This window comes from Pleurodeles waltl, chromosome 2_2 (genome assembly GCF_031143425.1).
Source record: "Pleurodeles waltl isolate 20211129_DDA chromosome 2_2, aPleWal1.hap1.20221129, whole genome shotgun sequence".
NCBI lineage: Eukaryota > Metazoa > Chordata > Amphibia > Caudata > Salamandridae > Pleurodeles > Pleurodeles waltl.
The window spans coordinates 1,145,618,108-1,145,644,764 of NC_090439.1; the positions used below are offsets into that span (position 1 = coordinate 1,145,618,108).

Here is a 26,657-nt window from a genome sequence, read left to right on the forward strand (position 1 = left end):
CGGGAGTGGTCAAAGGCTTTGACACTTGCTAGCTTGGCATGGATGGCACTGTGCTCATTCTATCCTTAAAAACTCTGCTAGAAAAACAGACATTTGAGGTGAGCATATTCAGAGTGTTGGTGATGTTGTATGGTGCTTGAGTAGGAGCTGCTTTCCTTGGGAATAACCCAGAGTACCCTGCTTGCTTTCTTGCATAATTTATGTGACACTCTAAGCCTAAGAGGATATTGTCTTGACTGATACTGGGTGCCCTCTTGTGTCTGCACATAGCTATACCTCTCCGAGCAGCTCTCACAAGGATGAAACACAAGTCGACCATTGCTTGTTTTCATTCCAGGTTGGCTTGGGTGGTAACTTTGGTGGCAAGGGCTTAGTTTGAACTGGTGGATGCTGGTGGGGACCGACGTCACTTATTTATGGGCACCAATACTTATTTTTCCTCATCAAAGAACAAACAAGAGAACAACCCAAAAGTGGGTAAGAAGAAGGAAATAAAAGATGGAAAAACAGTGACAAAGGGAGGAAGGAGAGATGATAAAGACCATGCAGGGGTGAGCCAGAGGGGCAGGGAGTGTCTGTAAATGAGTTAAAGATGCAGAGAATGAATTCAAGACTGCACAGTCTTGGTTTGCAGCACCACAACCTTCTGTTATGCTGGTGGCAGCTCCTGAGCAAAAGTTTGTGCCCCTTATTATTGTACAATTTACAAATTAAGCACTGTTGATGCAGTTGGACGAATCTTCACAAAACATTCTGAAAGAAAGTTCATCCACCTCTGCTTTTTCATGGAAACCTTTGGGGTGATCCGTCAAGCGGGACCAAGTAAAAGGGGGTATCATAAAAATCATTGATTTCCCAAGTTTATTAGCATAGGAAACTTTGCTCTCCAATATAGAAAACAAAGCTGAGCAGAATTGCCCCAAATTTGGTAGAAAGTTAAACTGTTCCCCAGAAATCATACTTTTTTACTTGGTGTAAATTCAGTCAGCTGTTTTTGAAAAATTAATGTTTAAAGAGGTGCTAAGCTTGGCTATATGGGGTTATAGTTAAGTACAGATGGACATGATGGGGTGCCCCACTCCTTTGTTCATTTTTGGGCCATTAAATCCCTGCCATCTCGTGGGCTTTCTGCCCTGTTGGGGTACAAATTTAGGGGTAAATCTCCCAATTTACATACTGACTGGATTACCCCCTTTTGTGTTGGGGGCATGGCCTTATGCCAGTGCCTGCAACCCAGCTGAATTCCTTTTTTATCATTTCCTTGTTGTTCCCTGAGCTTTCTACCACCAGGGAGGCAAAAAGACAATATTACCTCTTTTGGGCTGGGGGCAGGGCCCTATGTCAGGATGGGCTTTCCAACCCCTTTGTATTTTTGTTAAACAATTTCCCTAGTGTCTAGTGGGGTTGGTGTCTAGTGGGCTTCCTGTTTTCTGAAGTGGGGCATATCAGGAGTAAACTGGAGGAGCAGAAAGACTGAAAATACTGGGGGAGTAGGCCCTTGCCCATGGGTCTGCTTCCAATATAATTAGACCGCTGAAGCTTTACGGAGATATGTCCCTTTTTGCACAATTTCCAGTGGGATGAAGAATGGATCTTTTTTCAGCACTTCCCTCCGTGTTCACAGGGAAACCAAGAAGTAGTTTCCTTGGTGCTAATACTGAAACTGATGTCATTGTGTCATGATGGAAGAGGTTATGGAGCAGCTATTCTAGTGCCAGGAGTGTGGACATGACCTTCTCGTCCAGATAGCCTAGTCAGGAAGGTCAAGTCCATAGAGCCCAACTGCTTAAGACTGATGCACACATTTCAAAACAGATTGTGGCTGGAGAAAAAAAAGGAAAACAAGTAAAACAAAGCTAAGTTGGTCTGATGATTCAGAAGGTACTAAGTACATGGTGGAAAAGAACCACTTTCTTCAGAGATAGCTGGTGTCCTCGACCCTACCTTCCAATGTTACTATGCTGAAAAGGCTATCAAAGGCCAGACTAACCACCTTCCAGTCAACCTTTCCAGGCAGAATGAAACTAAATTGATCTCATCATGGCATTGATTATTTTTTTTTTAAAAAGGATTCTGCCTCAAGCTCTGGCTGGCCACTCCGCACCTGTTCACAAGGTCATAGCATGCTTTGTACTTAAACCCAGGGAAAATTTTAAAAACATGAAACCCTTCTATCATGCAGACAAACTTCACACTACCTCCTTAACCACTACCATCCATGTTACCTTACTGACTTCATGTTATAAAGCTTTCCTTATAAACTGGTATCTTCTTTGGCTGCCTGAAGAGACAAAAATCAACCCAATTGTGAAAAAACCTGATGTTGATGATTTAAGCAACTTCAGACAAGCAACTGTCATACTCATAGGCAAACATCATAACACAAACCACACCAGAATCAGAGAAGGATGTCATACATAAATTGCAGATTATGCCCTCAGGCTTCTAGATGAGGGCAAGTTCTGCATCTTTGTGGCCCTAGACCTCACAGAAGGATGCCTCAACTCTATCCAAAACCAGCAAAAGATGATGGGCTTAAAAGGCCGCATTCTCAGCTGGTTCTTCCTCAAACAAACTGCTCTAACACCAAGCGCCATATGTACGCACCATTTTTGCGGTCGGAAATGGTAGGTCAGCCCATTTCTGACCGAAAAACTCTTACATATGTAGAAAATACAAATTGTAATTTGGTAACACGTTACCAAATCACAATTTGTGTTTGTGATTTGGTATTTGGAAGGGGAGTGTTTAGGGCGTCCCTTAAAAATACCAAATTTGATAGGTGTGTATGAATGTTTTGTGACCAAATTACAGTCACAAAACATTCATATATAACCATCTCTCTGAAGGAGGTGGTAACACATTCGCAAATGGAAAACCTATGAGAATGGAAAACAAATATTTTAGGAGTATGCAGTGGCCCTGCGGACCACTACCTTCTCTTAAAAAATGAAACTTCAAAGTTAAATTTTCTTCTTTTAAACGCATCCCCTTTTTCTTAAAGGAAAATGGGATGAGTTTTTTTGTAAAAATATTGCTTTATTAAATAGCAATCACAGACATGGTGGTCTGCTGAACCCAGCAGGCCATCATCCCTCTGATGGTTATCATTAGGTTGCAAATTGAAACCTAACTCATTATTATTCATGAGGTAGGTCGATTTGCAGCCCATTAGGAATCACTATTGAAAACTTGTCAATTTTCTTACAGTACGAATTGCATTTTTCTAATTGCAATTCAGTAAGAATCACACTGAGGAAATCACAATTCCTAAATTTTGTACATGTAGCCCCAAATTTCCGCTGGCACTAACACCAAATTCCTGCTCAACACCCCTAGTTAGAACACAACATAAGCACAAGAATGAATTGCAAGTCTCAGTCCACTAGGGGTTTTACCAAGCTGGTAGATGAGACCAAATCTCTTCTCTTCTTCAGCAAACACCAAAGAGAAAGCAAATGATTGGCAAAGAAACACAAACAGGAACATACAACACTAGTGTTAGAGCAAGAAGTCAGAAAATTTGTATGTATGTAGGTTTAGCAGGTACTCACTAGATAACAGCCCTGCTAACAGGACAAATCAAAACCAGGCTAATTATACTGAAAGCAGTCCTAAACTCAGCAGCATGTCTACCATTAACACTCTACAATATGAGCAGAGCTCCTTGTTTCACTCATCCTTAGGCTGGCTGCCTATTGAAGACTCCTGTGTTCTGAGAATAGCATGCATTACTTATAAAGCCATGCACCCCATACCAGAATACATGGCACAAAAACCCATACATTCTGGAAGCTAGAAGGACTCCAAAAGCAAAGAAAACCTCACTCTGAAAATAAAGACAAAAACAAACTCAAAACGTGGTCAAGGTTTCTCAGCATCATCTCCCAAAATGTGTAACAATATCCCACCACAGACACCAGACTCTCCTCATCCATCCATAAACTCAAAAGGGAAAAATAGACACTTTTGGAGCATGCCTCAAATATCCAAGAAGTATCAGGACCCTTCCACCAACAATAGTGGAAGCGAGTTACTAAAACACAGAGAGCAGAAGAAACAAACAGGCAACCATTCCCAATTGGGAGATATAAAAGAACTACTCCAAAATTAATAATAATATTATGGTAATGCATCTTGAAATACTTTTGCCTAAAGACTGGAATATATAGGTGTATTGCTCAATGTTGAGGGCTGGGCTTTTTGTTAAATGCCCTGAATCTGTGTTATAGCCTGAGTCAGAGGTGAGGTCTTGCAATGAGGCTGAAGCCTTTAACAACCAGTATGGCCATTTTTTCCAACTCATTTTCAATTTTCTTTCATCTCAAAAGTTAGGGGGTCATTACTAGTGTGGCGGGCTTATAACCGACACATTTGCAGTGGCGACCGCCAGAAAACCTTCCAGTTCCACCAGGATCTTGGATCCCAGCGGCCTGGGGGTGGCGGAGATCTTAATCCACCAGGGCAGTGCTGCATGCAGCACTGCCCTGCGGATTAGAACCTTGTTCTCCACCAGCCTATAGACAGACAAGGAACATTGCAAGGGTGCTGGTGCACCATGCTGCCTACAGCATTGCCGCCAGCTCGATTATGAGCCGGAGACAAGGCTGTAGCCTGTTTACTGCAAGGCCGGCAGGCAGAAACGTAGGCTGACCTAGCAGGAAACTCGTAATGACTCCGGCGGGGAGGTCAATGCGTAGGCAGCATCCACCCTGTCTGGAGTTTGGCGGATGGGCTTTCCCGTCCGCCAAACTCATAATGACCCCCTTAGTTTCTCTGAGAAAACCTTACAGAATCCACAGAAATTACCCCTTGTTGAATTTACAATGTTACTTTTCAGAAATCTATAGCTTTCCAGGATCACCCATGAGCTTCGGTTTCAACCATAAACTGGAAATAGGTTAAAAGTACAAAAATAAAAATTCAGAAAAAATAGCTACCTCTTAGGTAAATGCCAAAACGGTGGTAAAAAATAGTTTTGCACATATAGCTCAGCATGGGAAGATTAGGACTTGAGCACAGAAAACCTCTTGTTGATGCCATTTTTAGCAATATAGCAGACACTTTTTTGCTAAGCACTTTTTTCTTTTTTTCTCCAAAATATTCAAATCTTAGTTTTATTTATGCAATTTTACGATTCCCTCCAGGGGAATTCACAAACCCCGGGTATTATCGGAATACCCGTGATGTTGGGAAATAGGAGCACAAATTTGGCATGGATATCTTAAATGGGAAAAAAAAAGTTACAGAGGCCTAAGCAGAAAGTATCCCAAATAGGCAAAAAGGGGCTCAGCAATGGAATGAAAAAGCCTCAGTACTTAAAGGGTTACAAACCTGCAAATAAATAGCTAAAAAACATAAACACAGGCACTGGAAGTGCTCCTACCTACAACAAATGAAAGTATTTATTAAGTTACCTTGCCAGGGCATCTTCTAGAAAACCATAATCCTGGCTAACCAGATCCACAAGCAGGTTGTAATCTTGATGAACAGCTCTGGCTTGATGGAAGAGATCCTTTGGCACAGGAGAGGGAAGCAACACAAATGGACAGTAAGTCACCACCTAGGGAGAGAAATGCAGAAATAAATGTTTTGTTTGCAGATACTTGAGGTGTTAATGAATACATCACTAAATAATCAAAGGATAATTAATGTTTTCTCTAATTGACACATACTTGGAACAATATATGGTTGGATGTATCAAAGAGCTTTACCCTTTCTGTGTCTTGAGGGAAATGTGTTTGTACATAAGAGCTATAGTGTGATAAAACATGAGAAAACATTATAGAATGACCCTTACAAACACAAAATACTGGAGGATGAAAAAGTAAGAAAAGCATTAGTCACAAAATAAAGTATTTTAGTAAAGCAATATTTTAGAAAAACACTGACCACCACTGCATGGGACTACACAAACAGATGCAACCCGTTTACCGGGTGCATAGGACTTGTTATTAGCCATGGCTTAAGCTGTTTGAGTGAAGAGGGAGGGCGACTCACTATTCCTTAACTTAAAGCACCTAGTGGTACAGCCATTAGGCATTAGAGGCGTATTGTAGAGATTAATGACGAAGAGGGCTCAGGAAGTGTTACATGGAAAAAACGATTATTGTATCCTTCCTCTTTAGGTCCAATGATTGTGCAAATGCATAGAAATGCATCAAGGTCACTACCGGATGGGCTAAGTTGCTTATGATGTCACTATACTCCATCCAAAGCCATGTTTACGTGCAATGAGAACAGAAGCAACTGTTTCCTATGCAATGTCAGAGATGTGGCACTGATATTGGTCACTGATGGCCAGGTGCTGCTTGGAGAGGTATCCCCAAGCAGGGGATGTTTGTAGTTGAGGGCTGAGGTTGCTGATAAAAAAAATCGAAGTTTGGAAAACCTCCTAAGGTGATCAAGGTGAATCTTACCAACAAATGGGGATCTTCACAGAGTTTCAAGTGTCTGTGTCCTTGAAGTCAAGGTTCCTTCAGATGGAAAATGGTACACTATGTGGTATAGAGATTTCTGAGGTCTAGTGATGAGTGCAGAGCTGTCAAAATGGCATTGTTTCTCAGTCCTCTAACAAGAGTTGCACAGGCCTAAAAGAGAATGTTCAAAGCTGTGCCTCTGGTTTGTTGTGTTTTGATAATTCTGGACGGTTATGGTTAGAATTAGGATGATGTGCCACAAGAAGAATCCTCCTTGGAGACAGATTGACTTATTTCAATTGTGTTATTCTGTTTGTTTTCAAAATGGACAGATAGTTAATCAAGTGTGTGGTTTGAATTTATATTGATGAGTGTCCTGCTCTCATGGTATGTGGGTTTTGTAAAAGTAGAACCCTGCATGTGGTGAAATCTGTACCCAAAGACTTGTGGGCTCTACATAATATTTTAAACAGTGAACTACTCCACAGGGTGCAGAATCCTGGTAATCTGATTTTAGCGTCAGCAACCAAAAACACAAAAAATGTGTAAGGTGGTTCTGAACGCTAGGTAGCTTGTCTAGGCTAGAAATGTGAGCCCAGCTTGCACGCAGTATGGACTCGTCCAGCCAAGAGAGCACCCTGCAAGTACTAAGGTGAGTTTATCGGAGAAAAGCAAGCAGGATGGGAATATTTCAGAACAAATGGTGTAAGGTGTAGATGGCAGCATCAGTCTTGGAAATAAAAGTAATGTCTTCAAGTAGCACCGTTTCTGACAGTCTCAGATCAATATTCACCTGACTATTAATGGTCCAATAGTCTGAGTTCTGATACATTTGGTATGGTGAACATATGCTGAGGAGAGAGATCAGTTAATTCGGTGAATGCTTTTAGGTCCCTCCAACAATATCTGGCTAACAGACCAGGAGGCCTTGTCAGCTATAACCCCGTACGGTCCCAAATTTCAGGGGCCCATGTCTTATAACTGACCCATCATGGTCACGATATTTGGAAGGCCATCAAACTGACTGAACACAGGGCCTTAAAAAGCAGGATCTGAAAACTGGTAGTCAGGGTCAGTGATCAAGCAAGACTTTAAATATTACATTGCCATTAAAGTTAGGGCTATCAAAACATTCATATTATTCCAGAGTCATGGCACTTGGATGAAGCCAGTGGAGACATCCATGTACTCCAGAGCCACATAAAGGAACCCTTGGGGACAGGGATGGTACAGTGCCTAGGGTGTAGATTTGTGTGTCATTTTAGACTCATAGGCTGCACAGTACTCCTCACTTCTTTAAAACCTGTTCCATGAAGGATCTCAATCATATGGGCTTTGCCCTTTTGGTCAGGACATGATCCTCTCCTATTAATTGACAGTTCAACTTTTCATCTCTATAAACACAGCACTCTGAAATTGATAGGCTCTTTCCAGCTGTTGAGGATGCTGAAGCAGATGTCTTAATTAGAAATTATTAATGAGTGTTCACGTATTTCCATAATGATTTATGTAGAAAAATGAATAACGTAGAAAAATAATGTGCACGTTTGAAATTGTGACCTCGAAGAATGGCCACCAGTGATCACGAATTGTACTAAATAATTATTAATCCACATGAAATATTGAAAATGGCTTAGATTAACGTAGTAATATGTCATATTAAGGTTTATGAAATATGTTCTTGATTATAAACTGTAGGCCTTAACTTAGCGAGTGTCTTGGCCTAATTTTGCCAGGCCTCATGCAGAAGCTGTATTTCTTAGCGTTTAAAAGAAAATGCTGACAGAGTGAACTAACTGTGAAATGCTCAGTGATTTAATAAAATGCTTAGCATAAGCCTTCCATGAGAACCGACTAGCAGAAGACAGTGTTCTTAAAAGTGCATCAATCGTGTGTAATGTGTGTGAGATGTACTTTCCCAGGACGCAAACAATAAAGAAACTGACTGGAAACAAAGATGCAACCAGTTCGATACCTGACAAGCCGGATGATGAGAACATCGTAAAGCAGACCAATCAACGACATGTGAAGTGTGAAATACTAGAATTCATAGATTTGGAATTTGAAAATTGTTGGACAGAGTAATAATGTACGATTAATTGACCAATTGGAAATTAGGGGATAGTTTGGGTGACTTTGATATAACAACGTGACAGAGGAGAACACAAACAGATTTGATCTTACTCCGTTATGAGATGCGATATTGACTTAAGAAGAGATTCAGGATTCTGTCATTGGGCTCATATTCTCTGACTGAGAGCCTGATGTTTTGCTGATCGATTGATGACCTGAGTACAAAGACTGACTCTGCCTGCTGACCCATACCATGGATAGGTAGATATGACAATGTGACTGAATTGCATTTTTGTGCCTTTTCTTTCTGGTACCAATAGTTTTCTTTAGGTAGATGTTTTCCAAATTTGTGTTCTAAATTGTTTTTCATGAAGCACCACATGCTGATGCTAATTGGAGTTAGTTAAGGCCCTTCACATGATGACTGACATTTGCAGGGACAATTGATTGACAAACTATTTTGCTGAGCTATATGGATACTGCAGTCTTATTAAAATTGGTTTTACTAATGATTTGTACTGATGCTTTGGAATGCATTGTGATTCAAGCTTTGATTAGTTCATGTTTCTTGTGTCTTTTGGTTAACAATTATTAGTAATTGCGTTTGATCTGACGTGAAGCTTAATCTATATGACTTTAGCACTGTTAAGACAAGGGAAATAAACTTACTGAACTTTAATTAAAGGTGTGGTTATTCATGACCTTTCAGTCATGGGGTGTGCATTTTACTAACTACATTGATCATTGATTTGACTAATGATTATTGATTATTGTTCATTGATCATTGTGTTTTCTGCTCTGGAACTATGGTAAGAACATCCTAAACAAGTCAAAAGGTTCATCGACCTATACGTGTCCCCTTATAAGTTTACTTATTAAGGACCGACGCGCTAACAAGGGAGACAGAAGCAAAAATAACCCGCACCAGAAAAACATCTCTATTTCTTTGCTGATGATGCCAGGCTCTTCTTTTCAAAGTTCAGAAAAAACAAACTCCTCTTTCATAGAACCAGTATTTATCCACAGCGGTAGCCACTGGGAGAAAGACAGAGCTAAGCAAAAGTTGAGCTTTATTTAAATGGATAAACGCATGTCTGACAGAAATGTTCTCCAGCCTTTTCTCTCCTTCCCAAGATGGTGGGGGTGGTAGCAGGAGGAAAGACTATTTAAAACCAGGCTAGATGCTTTCTGGCTTGTGCCCAAATATTGTCAAGCAAGACACAATAAATACAGTTTGCAACACAACTGTTTCGGACTAGATTGAGGCTTCTGACTGGACTTTGGTGCTGCCTGCTGTTAACAGGACTTCTTCTTGTAGATACGGTACCACCTAAACAGAGAAAACAAAGCATAGTAAGCAGGTGCCTTCAAGAAAAGTTGCATGGTAGAAAATCCCCTGCAGTGCAAATATATTCATAGGCAGATAAAGAAAAAGGTCAAAGAAGAGTGGCTGGAACTAACTACTCAAGACTGAGTGGAAGGATCTGGAATCAAGAGACTTGCTGAAGATTCTGAAATCTGAGGAATATCCTGTGGAAAAACAATGGGACAAAAATCTAAAGCAAGGTGCAGGGATAGCAGTGAAAAATACTACAGGCTGCTTTCCAGCACCTCTTCCCCTGACATTAAGCAGCCTATAATACTACAGAGACAGGAAGTGATATGATATCAAAGGAAGTAAGGGAACCATCTTGGATTGGGAAGCAGCTATAGGAATCCACTTGGCCCATCATCTTGGGAATGATCATATAGTCCATCATTTCCTCTTCCTGGGAAAATTATGGGTCAGACAAGGCAACATGGAGGATTCAAATATGTAAGTAAATGGCTTTCTAAATAAGTATGTTTTCTCAAAAACCATTTGCTCCTAAGATATTGCTGTAATTGTTTAGAGTTTTGAATGAAAGAGTTGGGTGTTCTTGGCATCCTAGAGGCACAGCGACAACAAAAGATAGTGAGTGAAGGTTGTAACATTCACAAAGGGAAGCCCACACTGGTCATGCCACATGGACTACCATCACTCTGCATATGATGCCATTGCGTTGCACATTCCAAAATCTCCAGATTGCCTCCCTCTCCCCAGCTACATGTTGGAATGAAAACACCAGCATGGCCAAGGCACACTCTTTAAGGACAGTCAGTCAAGACAGTCAGTTTGTTAAAATCACATTAACCCAACTGTAGTGTGAACAAACTGTGAGTCTGACACATCAAGCAATAAACCTGGGGAAAGGATTTAATTTGCTCTCCCGAGTGCAACTCAAAACGTGGGGCCCTAGTTCACAAAGGTAAACTTAAACCAAAAGTCTAAGTCTAGACCAAAAGTGTAAACTTAGAACAAAAAGTCTAACTTTACTCGTAGTAAAGTTAGACTTTTGGTCTAAGTTTACAATTTTACTCTAAACTTAAACTAAAAGTGTAAACTAACAGTAAAGTTAGACTTTTGGGCTAAGCTTACATTTTTGATCTAAACTTAGACCAAAAGTGTAAAGTGTAAAGTTAGACCAAATGTCTAACTTTATTATGAGTGAATTTAGACTTTAGGTCTAAACTTACACTTTTGGTCTAAACTTAGACTTTTGGTCTAAGTTTACCTTTGTGAATTGGGCCCTGGGTCTATAGAATTTGCGAACAAAAGACTAATACAGTTGTTCCTGCCTCCAAGTGGTGTCAGTGGAACTAAAAGTACGGGGAAATCTAGGACCTCTGTTTGAATGGCGTTGGAGATTTTTATGCCTACCTCTCTTTCGCCCAGAATCCTTTGCTACAAAAGTTGACATGCAAGAAATCAGAATTCTTAGTCTTAAATAAAAGTCAATATCGGTGAACATTGAGCACGCAGAGAAAAAAACACATTTGCTGCTTGGTTTGAAAACCTGTGCCTAAATGAATGTTGCTTCCTTTGGAGATGGTTACTGAAGTGCCATCAGACTACAAACTTGACAAATTTGACAGCTATAATGTTGCTTACATTTAAGACGGTAGTTAGAACTGAGGAAACATGGCTAGACATGGAGGAAGACATCGGAGCCGAAAATGTCAGAGTACTTTTTGACACTTATTTCACAGGGAAGCTAACTTTTACAATCCAATCAGAATTTTAAAATGTCATAAAATGCTTGACTTCTTAATATAAATCATCAATAGAAGCAGAGGTAGTCTGAAGTCAATTTCGAGAGGATTGATGAATCCGAAATGTGCCTTATAACTGACATGATTAATAAAATAATAATTTCTCTGAAGGATAGCACGTCTGCAAACCGTGATGGAATACCAAGTGCAATTATGAAACAAGCATTAGTAAAGTCAATAGGACTCACCTATAGAAGGTCGAGCTATTGGCTTTGACAATGCTTTTGGCCTCACCCATCATGATCCGTGTTCATGCATGGTAAACAATTTTGAATGGGTTTTCTATTAATTCATTCAAAGATGGGTGGTGAAGCATGTGCATGGGTGTACTGTAATGGGAAGGAGGCAAAAGTAGAGCACACAAGGGGGAAAAAAGAAATGTGGGGGAGAGGAAACAAACACAGGTAATCCAATGGAGGGTTAAATGTTAAAATAAGAAGAGAGTAGTTCAATCAAGTCATCTGTCAAATGATACAACAATAAGAACACTGTGAGACCAAAATGCTCCTGGGTGGATAAATACAAAAATAGAGAGGAAATCCATTAAATCAAAAACAGGCAGCTGAGATAGACAACAAAATTATGAGCATGGGGCTGGCGTGAAGTCCACTGTAAATATATTACATGTATTGGAATCAATACGTCTGTCCAACAAACAGCTAAAGCTTTCTGTAAGCAAGCCCCAAAAGGAGCCAGTATGGTGGGCTAACTTATATCGCTCTTTCTTTTAATATTGTAAAACTATTTATTTACCAGGATCTTTTAAGGAATCATATACCTAATCAATGTTTAAAAAGCAATGTCTGCATTTGGAAGGAAGGGCACATCCAGCCCCAATACAACACTGGTTCCATGTCCCGGGCCTGTGACCTGGTAATAATAGCTCGCCTGCGAATAATTCAGTTCAAATATTTTCACAGGATGTATTACACCCCTGTCAGGATAAGAAATTGAATTGAATTGGCCGTTTGTAAAACGCAACTGTCACTCGAAAGGGAGCATCCTGGCGCAATTGCGTGCACAGTGAATCCCATCTGCTTGGTAGGATTGAATCAGATGAGAGAAAGGAACTAATACCTTAGAGATTAAGGGAGTAGCAATGTTTGAGGGATTCCAAAAATACAAGTCTTTAGCTGCTTTCTAAAAACAGATTCCAAATCTATAAACCTTAGGTGGCTAGGGAGGGAGTTCAGGCTCTGGTGCTTAAAACTCCCTTGCCAACCTTAAACATGGTATTGACCACACACATCTCTCTGCCTGTCACTCACGTGCACTCATGCCCACCCTCCCCTAAGTTGCCTTACATTGGTTGAGCCTTCTTAATTTTACAGGAAAGGTGACAACCGGTTCAAAGGCAATCTAGGAAATGAGACATGACTTTGTGTTTATTATCACTGTTTCCTATCACTCCAATTGGGATTTCAATTAATTTCCTAAGTAGTATTTGCTTGATCCAAGCTAGAACTTGTAACAGCAGTACATTCTATAAGCACGGACATGGAGTTACAAGGAATGACATTTACCATATTTGAGAAAACTCGTTGGGAGTGAGATTATCCACTTACATACATTAGTTCCTTCTTTGCCAGTGTAAGGAAGTTTAGAACACCATCTCCTGTAAAAGAGTGTTTGCCAAGTGCTTGTCAGGAAACAGATGGGAGGGGCCCTTGTCTGCACTTCAAAGGGAAACCTATAGAAGCCTCTCCCACTTCAAAGGAAGGCCCACGTATAAATAATGGACCTCAGACACCACCACTTCAGTGCACTTCTGGACCTTTGGAGACTGCCAGGAAGAAGAACTGCTGTGCTACTGCTGGACTGCTGCTCTGAAGGACAGCTGCCGTGCTGTGCTGACCTGCTGCCCTCTTGCCTGGGTGAGGAGAACTGGACCTGCATCTCTTGTACCCTTGGCTCCAGAGTGACTCCAAGGCCTAGTTGGGTGGCCTCCTGACTAGAGCCTCAGGGACAGAAGGCTCCAAGAACCTTGACCCCAGCACCTGGACTCTGCCATCTGTCAGTCATGCCCTGGCAAATGGTGCCACCCTTGAAAGTGGGCCTGAAGGTGCTCTGCCAGCCCACCTGTGGTTCCAGCAGAACCGATGCATCTCCTCTGCTGCATGGTGCAACCTAGAGCAGTCTTAACACAGTGCCTCTGCAGCAAGGATTCTCCCATCACAAGCACTACACATCGAATTTGCAGCCCTTATCGGAAGAACCGCTGCCTTAACACCTCCCTGATGCCAGCCTAACATCGCAAATCTCTCCTTGATGGCAGCCTGGACAATGATGCAGGTTCTCGCATTACAGCCTCAACGATCCTCGGACCCGGCGCATCGCCTTGCATCCTCAACACCGGACTTTGCATTGCAAGCCCTTATTGATGGGATCCTCTATGACAATGCAGGACCCTGCATCACAGCGCCTCAGCTATGCAACGCATCCTTGACGCAGGACCTTGCAATGTTCCTCAACCAGGATGGATTTAAGGTACTTTTGTTCAGTGGGCATAATTTGCTCCCTGTAGCCAGCCTGCACGTCATCATGGTTGGCCTGTACTTATGACTTTCTTCCGGACCGGCACGACTATCCAATGTAGTGTTATGTTCAGTGTGATGTAAGTTGAGACTGCTGCGGTTCACACCGCCAATGGTTTTCCGCCATGGAAGAACTGCTGTCGTGATTTGTGGATTGTAATCTGATGGGAGGACTTTTGTCAGGCTGGTGGTGCCGGTGGTGGGACCGCTTCTTTTTCGTCCTCCAGTGTCCTGGCTGTTTCTGAAATTTGCCTGTTTTTTGGCAGATTTCACAGTGTAACTCTTAATACGGCGGTCGGATTACCGCCGACATGGCGTACTTTTGGCATCCGTCACTGCGGTGGTCTTCTCAAAAGACAGCCAAAATCGTAATGAGGCCCATATTCTAACATGTGGCTTTTGGGAATTGATGTACCGGAAGAATCTCATAATTTGTTAGCTTGAATTTGAGTCATTGCTCGGTAAGCAAAATTTCTGTATCGTTGTGAGGTTCAATTTTTAAATTGGGTTGCTTTCACTGGCGGCATTTGTTGGAAATCACTGTGGTTACCCCGCATAAACACTGGTTGTCACTCTGCTAGAGAAGTTTTTGTTGCTTTTCACATTTTTGCATTTATTACTACTTATGTCTCTTTGTATTTCCTTGAGGACACATAGTGGCAAATTTTGAGTTTGGCAGACGGAAAACTCCATCTGCAAAACTCCCGACAGGGTGTCCGCCTCCAACATGGTGACTTCCCCGCCGGAGTTAAGAGTTTTCCGGTAGGTCAGGGGGCAGAAACCTGAGTTTTTGCCCACTGGCCTAGCCGGACCCAGGCTACAGCATTGTTTCTGGCTCATAATCAAGCCGACGGTAATGCTGTAGCCTGCAGGGTGCACCAGCACCCTCGCAATGTTCACTGTCTGCAAGGCAGACAGTGCACTTAGCGATAGGGCTGGCCAGGGGGGCCCCTGCACTGCCCATGCCAAGTGCATGGGCAGTACATGGGCCCCCCTGCACCCGTTCTCCACCAGCCTTTTCATGGTGGTGCTACCGCCATGAAAAAGCAGGCGGAGAACGAGGTTGTAATCCCCAGGGCAGTGCTGCTTGCAGCGCTGCACTGGCGGATTAGGACTGCCACCTACCTCCAGACCGCTGGGATCTCTGATCCTGGTGGAGCTGGCAGTTCCCAGGCGGCCCGACCACCAGGGTTGTAATGTGGCACTTGGACCACTGCATTGGCAGTGGTCTGGCCGCCAACCGCGAGTCTGGCGGTCTGGTGACCGCCAGACTCGTAACGAGGCCCATAATCTAACTTGTGCCTTTCGGTGTTTGATGTACCAGAATAATCTCATAGTTTGCAAGCTTGAATTTAGGTCATTGGTCGGTAAGCAAAATTTCCGTATCTTTGTGAGCATCAATTTTTAAATTATGACTTTTAACCAATTACAATTATTGGAACATGGGTGTAAACATTCCTAGATTTGAAAGAGGATACGGTCAAATTTTCCCGAGAATCCCTGTGGGATTGACGTATTGTTTGTGGTTGCTTCATTTTACAGACTGGGAGGAGTTTTCTCCTTACTCTCTTTTGTGGGGTTATCTTGAACAGCCCCAATCGTTGAATACATCCTTTATTTGTTACGTTATTGGACCCAACTTTGGTTGGTGTTTAACAGTTCTATTGGTCTAGATTATATAATCTAATAATGTATATTTTCTTTCTTATTTCCTTTCAGCACCACTCTGGGGCTTTTTTGTCCTGATGATGATCCTTAAATGAATAAGGATCAAAACTTTGACTATTATTAAGTCGAACCTATGAATAAGATATTAAGTAATTGCCTTTTTGAATTGAATGTTTATGACATTTGCCCATCGGCTGTATTTTTGTTCTTTTATGTACTATATGCATGTGAAATTTGGTGTTTTGCTTGAGCCGTTCACTATCACGATCACTTTGAGCATTTTGTGTTCACCATCAGTCTTTGGCCCTGTGTTTTGTGCTTGCTGCCTAGAGTTTTTTTATGATTAATCAAATAATTATATAAACATTTACTGATTTTGCATACTTCCCTGTGTCAACCTTAATTTCATAGTTTTTTCTTTATTTAGTCTTAAATCATACCCGCTGAGACATTGTTGTATCTAATATTGAAGAAAACATCAGCTTAATGTGGGGGCCATGGGTACTGCTGGTGCTGTTTGGGGAGACGAGAGATCTACAGGGCTAAATGACTCAGATAGATGGTGCGACTGTAGCCAACGGTGAATTATCACAACACTCATTAGTTGTGCTTCAAATCTATCTAAGCAGGAATCACACTGGCGTACACGATTGAATGTGTGTTGGCAGCTGTATTTGACCTTTACGTGTTTTTGGATTAAAGTGGTAGAGCAGCTTTTAAAGTTCTGAAACTCTTTTCTGCTTTTAAGGCTTTAACACAATACTCATCTCCTTTCTTCTAGACTGTCTTTTAGCATTGAATGTAAAAGCCAATGTCTTAAAATGGTTAGAATATGTTCTTATAGAGCAAACTCTAGTGGTTTCTATCCCTACCTTCTGCTCTACTTTCGAAAAACTATTTGAGACCCTGCAAAGCTCTTCTCCCAGTTTAAGATTTATGTGACTCCTGTGGGTGGCATACTTCATAGATTCAGCTTTTCCTTTTACGCCTCCATCAGGTACACCCAACTTCTCATTCATCTAGATGCACAATCTATTGTCAACCAGACAGGCTTTCAAAATTATCTTAAGGCTTTCACTACCTGGCTGGGAAACAACACATTCAAACTCAGTGCCAGCAAAACAGGTTTGTGCATCATCAGTGACCCATCTAGTCTCTGGTCTACTGCCAGGTTGCACCCTATACCCACCTTCAATACAGCAGCCCTCAATCTGAGATTTTAGTTGTCCCTCTCTCAAACCTGGGGCACGAGAATTTACTTTAAATTGCGTTTTCTGTCTGAAAACTTTCAGCAAAAATCTTGCTTTGTTTACACTCAGATGTAGGAAAACTGTCAACTCAACCAAGTGTCCACAATATGTAAGATTGATTATAGAAATGCCTTGCATTTGGGCCCTTACATTGATTTAAAATGTAGCTGCAAGACAATGTGCGATTATCCTGACAAAACATATTTCCAACTGCCCACTGAAGCCCTACAGGCTTCTGGTGTCAGAGAGAGAGTACATTTTATATGGAGACGGGAGTAAGCTTCCTTCAAGAATTATACATTATTTGGCAAAGGTTTTCAAAGCAGTTTAATCTTCAAGCTCTTGATGAAATTGTCTCCTTGTGTTTTGCCTGAGCTTGGTGCTGTGAGCAGTTTTGGAGGGGAAAGGACCAGGGCTTTTCAGGACGTGAATGGAATGGAACATAGCATGTCTGTGGTACCAAGTGAGGCATGGAGAGCAGAGGGGCACCACGGAAGAGGTGCATCAGGAAGAAGAGGAGGCAACAAGCAACTCTTATAGTGTGTGGAGCTTAAAGGGGACATGGTATAATACAATTGGGAGCACCCTACACAGCAAGAGGGTGGGGTGCCTCTTAGCAGCAAAGTAAAGACAATAAGGAACAGAGGAAATAGAAGGACAATATATGAAACAGGAACCAAGATGGGCAGCCGGAAGGATTTGGTCCCTTATGTCCCTCCCCTCCTGCAGGAGGAAGTTATACAGAGAAATATGGTGGGAGCATATTCTGGCTCCTAAACTACAAGCTCTACAACACCTTCCCTGATGGGAGCAATCCACAGGCACTCCCATGCCAATAGAGTCCCACTTTTTGCTCCATTAATTTCAAGGCAGCGACATTAACAGACTGCACATGGCTTGGAACACCAGAGGCAGCATTAGCGAAGTGCCCCCAGGATGCAACACGTTTTTGTGACCCTTTTGGCAGATCTGTATTACACAAGGGGGCACTGACTCTTAGTTAGTAGACTGCATAGGTGCACTATTACTCTTGCATAATCTCAAGTTGAGGGGGGTGTTGCCACATTTGAATGGAGGTGTGACGCCATGAAATGAGAGAATGCTTCACCCTGTGCCCTCACCATATACAGAGGCAGGTGCAGGGGCAAAGAAGTGTTTTCAAGGTGCACCTACTGTGCACAACTAAAGGAAGTGCACACATTTTATGTCCTCATTGGTACTCCTTTTGGAGGGGGAGGCCTGGATCCAAGATCTCCTTCCAGGCATCTCCCCATAAAGTGGTTTAGACACACTTTGCACGGATCTTCAGGAGGATCCCTGCTCACACGTGAAACTGAGTCTGGTTTGCCTCTGGCAGTGATAGGTTGACAGGTGGTTTCAAACCCCCCATCTGACTTCCAATAATGTGCTGTCTCCAGTGCAAGCACAATCTTGTTTCTGCACTGGGATTCACATTTTCTGGAATCATGTGCACAATCCATCTCAGTGCCAGAGGCACCCAATAAAGTTGCACTGGAGAGCCAACCAGGACTGCAATAAGTAATCAGGCTGCAGACTGACAGGCTTCAAGAAATCGAGATCTTGACACTCTGTAAAGAACTTGTTGAGAAAGAGCATGTGTCCCGTGCATGACTTTAAAGTGATGTTACCTCAGATGTGTTGGGTTGTTCTCGAGTTCTTCTTACAAATCCTTGAAGCAAAGCAGCATCAACTGCAACTTGAATGATTTCTTCAACTAGCATCTGGTCGTCTAAAACATCATCCCAAACTCCTGCCATTGCGACTGCACACTGAAAGGAAACAAAATGAATTTTTCATTTATTAGCGCATCATGCTACTAAGCAGTAACAAGCATTGGAGAACCCAGGGTGGCTCTCAATAATATGGAGAGGAGCAGCAGATTAAAAGACATGGGACACCATGAGCTCCAACTGCAGCAACAAGGAGAAACATGGTTTATCAAACAATAACTCCCTCTGCTATCCACTGTAGAGCTGTTCCCACAACTGTTGCAGCTGGATGAGATTTGCACCATGCAGATCCTTGGTGGAAACTCCAAGTAGAAGCTGCACTTATGCAGATGGACCTTTCATCCCTGGCTAAGGTTTGGCATCAACAATATATCAATGTCAGTGAAGCACATTAGGCACTACAAGGATGGCAGAGTAGTAGACTTGGAAAACATATGATTTATTGGCATATTAGCAAAGTTACAAATTAAAATCATTTAAATTTGTTATAAATCGATTATCATGATAAAGGTCAGTATAATTCAAAGAGATTCAAATAGGGCAATTTCAAAGTTAGAAACTCTAAAGTCGTCATAATCATAAGTACATTTCAGAATCCCCTGTAGGGAAATTTCATAACAATGCTGAGCTAAGAAGCTGAAAGAATGATTGAAAATAGCAGCAGATGGTGTCAGCAAATAAATGGCCTACTTGGGATACTTCAACTGCCAAAGCCTCCTGATGAGGCAGCTGTCATACCGGCTGCTCCCCGGTCATATTACGATGTTCCTGCAGGGCTGACTGGTGGGAACATCGTACTACGATGTTCCCACCAGTCAGTCCGGCGGGAACAGTGCAATGGTATTGGCCTCGACTCTCTTAAGGGAGCCAAGGCCAATACCAGAGTACACCAACACCCTCAGAATGCAGACAGTGTGCATTTTGAGGGTGCAGAGGAGGGGGGCTCCTGCACTCTCCTTGGCATGGGCAGTCCTGGGGCCCCCTGTGGCCCCCTGGACTGTGTTTCCACCAGCCTTTTCATTGCAGGGTCCCCACCATGGAAAGGCTGGTGGAAACAGGAATCATGATCAGCAGGGTAGCACAGAGTTCAGTGCCGCTGTGGCTGACCATGAGTCTGCCAGCCCGCTGGGAACCTTGTTGCCAGTTGTGAAGTGGTCCCCTGGTGGCTTAACTGCTTTGGGTTGTAATGTGGTGGTCGGACCCCCTGGAGTGCGGTGGTCCAACCATCACTGTGGGGCTGGCGGTCTCAAAACCACCAGCCTCATAATGAGGACCAAAGTCTCCAAATGGCAGAATTAAATTAATATTCAGACAGAAAAATGAGAATGAATTTCCTCAGGAGTATAACTCTTTGAGCATTAGCAAAGGTCTTGAGAGAATGGAAAGGCGGCATCCGCTCTCAAGCACAGGGGAATGGCATCTCTAAATCTAAGTAGCTACGAAAGCACAATTAAAACATACAATTTTCAACAGTTTGTGACACTCCCCACGGTTCTCAGAGAGCAGTAACCATTCAGAATTACACATTGAAGATAAAAATGTAGCAGTTTTGTTCTCAGGCACTGCACAGTGGATGTTTTTAACTGCTTGGCCTTCAAGAGATATCTTGTAACAGGATGATACACTGAGGTCAGTATGTCCGAGGCACAGATGTGGTCATTCACTAGTAACTCTAAGCCACAAGAGATGATCTTCTCTCACCAAAAAAAAAAATATTGCAACATTTAATTGATATAACTTCTGTAGCTTGCAGCTCAGCTCCTGAAAGAGCCCCCCTTCCGAGCCTATTATAGCCCTGGGGACCCCATCGATCAGGGCCTTATTTAGTGGTGCCCCTCCCCAAGCCTATTATATCAGGGGAGGGAGGCCATGCAGCCCCACTCTCTGAGACATATTCGGCCCCGGAGACCCCATCCCCCAGGACCTACATCAATTAAAGGTGGATGCCCTGGTACCACCCAGGGCACCCACCATGCTGACATTGGTGGGAGCAAGCATTGTTCCAGCCCAGAGGAAGCAACTATATATGCTGCTCCTTCTGGGCGGGAGCAATATCTTGATCTGCTTACCTGCCCACACCTGTGCAGGCAAGGAAACAGATCAAAAGTCTGCTCACAGCTGGTTGGAGCATTTTAAAAATGACAGCCAGCAGGGAGCAGATTGTGTTTGCTCCTGTTTGGCAGGAGTTTAAAAAATTCTCCTAGCAGGCAGAAGCAAACACAGGTTTCCCTGTCCCGGCTGGTGCTGGCAGGGAAACTGCTGTTGCCCAACGGTGGGCTTCCCGTGACACAGCAAGTAACCCGGCACCTGGGGGTTTAGGTCCGCAGGGCCTTTAAAAAGGCTTGGGAAGAGGAACCCCTTAAAAATATAGATGGGGGCCTTGAGAGGAGGTCCAATCTCCTGTCCCCTAAAAAATAAACAACTGTTTCCCCTCCCCCCTACTGGGCCCTGGCCATCCTGTGGGGTTTAGAAAAAAAGCAGGGAGCCCGAACTTCTTTTTTATTTTAATTTGTGGAAAATTAAAAAAAATATTTTAGGGGGTTAGGGTTTTCCTACCCTTCATCCTTATGTCTTTTTTTTACCTTCTTTTAGTACTCAGAACTGAGGACCTGATTACGATCCTGCAGGACAACTGTGGCGGTCTGACCACCACTAAAGCGGTAGTCCGACTGCTTTGACGGTGGTCTGACTGACACATTTTGACTACAGCCGTCGTGCAGCAGTTGGACGGTCAGCACCGCCAGTCTTCCTCCACAGGAGGGTCTGGCAATCCAGATCCAATCCAATCCACCAGGGCAGCGCTGCAAGCAGCGCCGTCCTGGGGATTATGACCCCCGTCTCTGCCAGTCTTCACATGATGCTAACACCGTTAAGTAAAGGCTGCTGGAGACGAGGTGCAGGGGGCCCCTAGGGGCGGCCCGTCATGCTGTTCACTGTCTGCTTTGCAGACAGTGAAATGCGCCACTGCTGCTGGTGCACCCTACGCACTGCAGCCTTACCATCGGCTCAATTATGAGCCGGCACCAATGTTGTAGGCTGTTTCCTGCTGGGCCAGCGGGCGGAAACACTGTTTCTGCCCGCTGAATCAGCTGGAAACTCTTAAAGGGGCCCGCGGGAATACAGCCGCACTGGCGGCAACCTGACCCCACGGGACTTCGGCGGACCGCCTTTTCCGTCCGCTGAAGTCATAATGACCCCATGAGTACTAAGATGGCTGTCCCCACTTCCCGTGGTCAGTGGTTGGTCAGTGGCCACACATGTTTAAGAAATGACGTCTGTGGGTACTTGCTCCCCAGTTTGAGGATCTTTGGTACGGCAGCCCCAGGACATAGGTGAAAGAATCACACTGACACAGCTGGGGTCCAGAAACATTTAACTTCCATAGGACCCCCAAACTGAAATTCTCAAAACCACTTAAAAGGGATTTTACATTTTGAAAACTCAGAGAAATACAATAGAAACAGGTATTATATTATTAGCTGTCAAATACAAAAGGAAGGGGTTTGATATAGTGAACCCTGACAAATACATTAGGAACGGTTTTACGTCATCAGATTTTTGATAAACAAAACAGGATTGGGTATTACTTTGTGAATTATCGGACTAATGCAACAGTATAGGCTTTATATTATGAACTCTCTAGACACATGCAATGGAAAGGGGTCCAATACTTATGACTCTTTTTAGGTGTAGCCACTGCAAATGCTTGTTTCCTCTTTGGGAACACAATATTCACTTCAATGTACACTTTGGGTCTGTCAAAATCGCTGATTGATCCCTCAAATACAGAACACAAGGCAATGTTTATGATTATGTTTATGATTATGTTAAAACCAATAAACTTAAATTATCAATTATTCAATATGGTGATAAAGGCAATAGCCATCTCTGTTTACACTGTGAATAACACTTCAAACCCTGTAGATCTAACTTTATTGAGTGAGAAAAGCTTTATGTGCTGTAATAGGGTTTTATAGAAGAATTTGAGTTTTTTAGGATGAGAGCATGATAAAGTGCACTTTGCCACAATACTTCACATATACTTCAAAAACACTAGATTTATGGAGTAACTATCCCTGTCACCTTTCTTTAGAATATGTGTTTTCCCCGTTAATCTGCAAGACTTCTTAGGGAGGGTTTCTATTTTATAATTCCACCTGAAATCGTGTAGATAATTGTAATTTTTTGCTTGCTTGTTAGATGTGTACATTAAAGTACCTTTCCTTTTTCAAGAAAAATAATTTACTGAACATTGATTGAGTGTTTTTTATTATATGTCGCAAATTTTTACGTTTCTGTCACCCATGACTTCACCAAGTCAGCTTTGGACTGCTCTACCTTGTTTCCTTAAAAGTCAGTAGCCAAACGGTGTACTTGGTCCAAAGTTTGATGGTCCATGGTAAAGGAGCCCTGGGCACCACAGATTAAAGTCTTCCTTTGACAAAACTGGGGCATCATCTGTGACTGCCCGGGAACATTACATTGTGAACTCTCTGACAATTGCAACAGGAAAAGGTTTTACATTGAGAACTGTTTGACAACTACAATAAGACGGTAATCCAATTGTTAACAGGAAAAACACCAAAAGAAGGGGTGTTCCTTTGTTTAACACTGAGAGACCTTCATGCACAGAGCTCTACTGTAGGAGGTGCAAAATATGTATGGTTTTCATTGTGTACATTTGTAATTTTATGTGTAGTATTTAGTTGTGTTCAAACTAAAGTGCTTTTCCCTATTAAAATTATGTATTTAGAACTAGTATGTACTTTGTGGAGTTATTTGATGTTGATTAAACTCCATTAAGCTACTTTATTTCATTCGTTTGGCTTTGCTTTTTTTTCAGCTAGTGTGTGCACATTTGATACCTAATGCAACTAAGTAGTAGTACGTCTGACTCTCCTGTTAAACTTCGAGGATTTATTTCTTTAGTTGCACTGTGGATCTCACAGCTGAATACAGATAAAACATATTTTTTTGTCCATGGAATCAAGCCTTGGCTCAGATTTCCACTTGGTAGCGACAGGCTCCTGGTCTATCCCTTGCCCCAAAACTGTGATCTAAAATCTTGCCTGCAGTCCACAAATCAGCGAGATCCTTTGGAGGAAGTAGAAATAATCATGCAGGAACTGAACACTGGTTCTGGTGGTTATTTCCTTAATCAGATGTAGGCAGTCAACCCAAGCTGCTCGCAGTCAGCTCCCAACTGTGTCCCTCAGCAACATTCCTAGAATCCTTATAACGTAGAGGTTCCATAAGGGAACACAATAAATGGCCTTATGGGCCACTAGTACTTCAATAACCTTTATTCACACAGTTATGATAATGAAATATTACATCCTTGCTACATGTTTCACCCTTTGGAAGAACTCTAGTGTTAGAAATGTCCAAGCAAGGACCCTCACTCTAGTCAGATTAAGTCACACACAATCCAAATAATCCTGTGCCCACCCTCTGGTAGCTTGGCACTGAGCAATCAGGCTTAACTTAGAAGGCAATGTGTAAAGTATTTGTGCAATAAATCATGCAATAATACAGTATAGCACCACACAAATACACCAGACAGTGTTTAGAAAAATATATAATATTTATCTGATAAGATGCAGGTCAAAACGATTAAAATGCAATAAGTATATGTTGAAATATCACTGTAAAAATGATATAAAGTGTCTTTAATCTTTTAAAAGCAATAAATGCCTCTTTTAAGCACAAAGTACCTGGTTCGCGTTCAAAATCTCCGCAAATAACCGCAGAGGAGGAGATGCGTGGAAAACATGGAGGTTTACTTTTCATGCAGGGATGGCTGTGCGTCAATTTTGGTGCCCATTCGTGGATCCTCTTTGGGTTGTGGGTTTTTCGGATGCCCAGGGGACGATGCGTGGATTTCCGGCACTGGCAGGACGAAGTCACAGGGGCTGCGTCGCTCCGGTGGGCATTCTGTGGAAATTTCTACCACACTGCAGGCGCTGCATCGATTCCTCTCTGGAAGTCAGGCTGCGTCATTCCGGCTCGGCTGTGCGTTTGATCCAGTGGGCTGTGCATCGAATTTCCGGTCGCTACACTGGTGTTGCGTCAATCTTCTTGTTGCGAAGTCGGGCTGTGTCGTTCTGATTCGCGTGCAGTGAATTTTTCACCACGTTACAGGCTGTGCGTCATTTCTCACAGGCTGTGCATCGATTTTTGCTGCACAAGGAGTCCTTCTTGTAGAGATGAAGTCTTTTTGATCCTGAGACTTCAGGGAACAGGAGGCAAGCTCTATCCAAGCCCTTGGAGAGCACTTCTCACCACAGCCAGAGAGCAGCAAGGCAGCAGGGCAACAGCAAGGCAGCAGTCCTTCACAGAAAGCAGTCAGGTGAGTCCTTTGGGCAGCCAGGCAGTTCTTCTTGGCAGGATGCAGGTTCTGGTTCAGGTTCTCTTCTCCAGGAAGTGTCTTTAAGGTAGAGTGTCTACCTCAGAAGTGTCTGATTTGGTAGGGGCAGTGGCCCTGTTTGAATACCCAAATGTGCCTTTAATGTGGGGGAGACTTCAAAGAGTGGCTTAGAAGTGCACAAGATCCCCTTTCAGTTCAATCCTGTCTGCCAGGGTCTCAGTAGGGGGTGTGGCAGTCCTTTGTGTGAGGGCAGGCTAAAGTCCTTTGACATGTAAGTGTCAGGGCCTCCACCCTCCCAGCTCAGGAAGGCACAGTCAAAATGCAGATGTATGCAAGTGAGGCTGAGTATCCTGTGTTTGGGGTGTGTCTGAGTGAACGCACAAGGGAGCTGTCAACTGAACCCAGCCAGACGTGGATTGTAAGGCACAGAAGGATTTAAGTGCAGAGAAATGCTCACTTTTCTAAAAGTGGCATTCCTAAAATAGTAATATTAAATCCAACTTCACCAGTCAGCAGGATTTTGAGTCACCATTCTGGCCATACTAAATATGACATTCCTACTCATTTCAGATCAGTAGCTGCCACTTCAACAATGTATGAGGGCAGACCCAATGTTAGACTATGAAGGGAGAAGGCCTCACAGCAGCGTAAAAACGAATTTAGGAGTTTTACACTGCCAGAACATGTAAACTAAATAGGTACATGTCCTGCCTTTTGCCTACACAGCGACCTACCCTATGGGTTACCTAAGGCATACCTTAGGTGTGACTTATATGTAGAAAAAGGGGAGTTCTAGGCTTGGCAAATACCTTTAAATGCCATGTCGAATTGGCAGTGAAACTGCACACACAGGCCTTGCAATGTCAGGCCTGAGACAAGGTTAAGGAGCAACTTAAGTGAGTGGCACAATCAGTGCTGAAGGCTCACTAGTAGCATTTAATCTGCAGGCCCTGGGCACATATAATGCACTCTACTAGGGACTTATAAGTAAATTAAATAGTCCAATTGGGTATGATCCAATGTTACCATGTTTAAAAGGGAGAGAGCATATGCACTTTAGCACTGGTTAGCAGTGGTAAAGTGTGCAGAGTCTTAAAACCAGCAAAAACAGTATCTAAAAAATGGAGGGGGGCAGGCAAAAAGTGAGGGGTGACCACCCTAAGGCTGTCAGGTCTAACATCAAGGATATTTCTTCTTTGACTCCCCTTGAAGGGAGAAGGATGATGATCAAGCAGCTATCTAATCCATATGGGAATGCAGTCTTGTTTGGCTTCCCTAAACATCTTATCCTTGGCATTGTGCATTGGCGCATCAGTCACTTAATTTACCTTCAGTACTTTCTCTATATGTTACCTGTGAATAAACCGATCCTGTTTAAGACACTTTTTGTGTTGCACAAGCCACTTGCTGGCACTTGTTCTAGATATCACTGCTTCATAACTACATGTCCTCTTGCATCCTTC

General features: G+C 42.8%; 1 protein-coding gene across 2 annotated transcripts in view; it reads right to left on the reverse strand.

The window, feature by feature from the left end:
* LOC138274853 (glutathione synthetase-like) overlaps nucleotides 1–26,657 on the reverse strand; it is a 186,661-nt gene that overhangs the window by 155,069 nt on the left and 4,935 nt on the right. For both annotated transcript variants that reach the window (XM_069219019.1, XM_069219020.1), the window contains exons 2-3: nucleotides 18,726–18,866; nucleotides 5,418–5,563 (exon numbers count right to left, since the gene is read on the reverse strand). In XM_069219019.1, coding sequence (XP_069075120.1) covers nucleotides 5,418–5,563; nucleotides 18,726–18,854 — 275 coding nt within the window. In that variant the 5' untranslated portion in view covers nucleotides 18,855–18,866. The remainder of the gene's footprint in view (nucleotides 1–5,417; nucleotides 5,564–18,725; nucleotides 18,867–26,657) is intronic.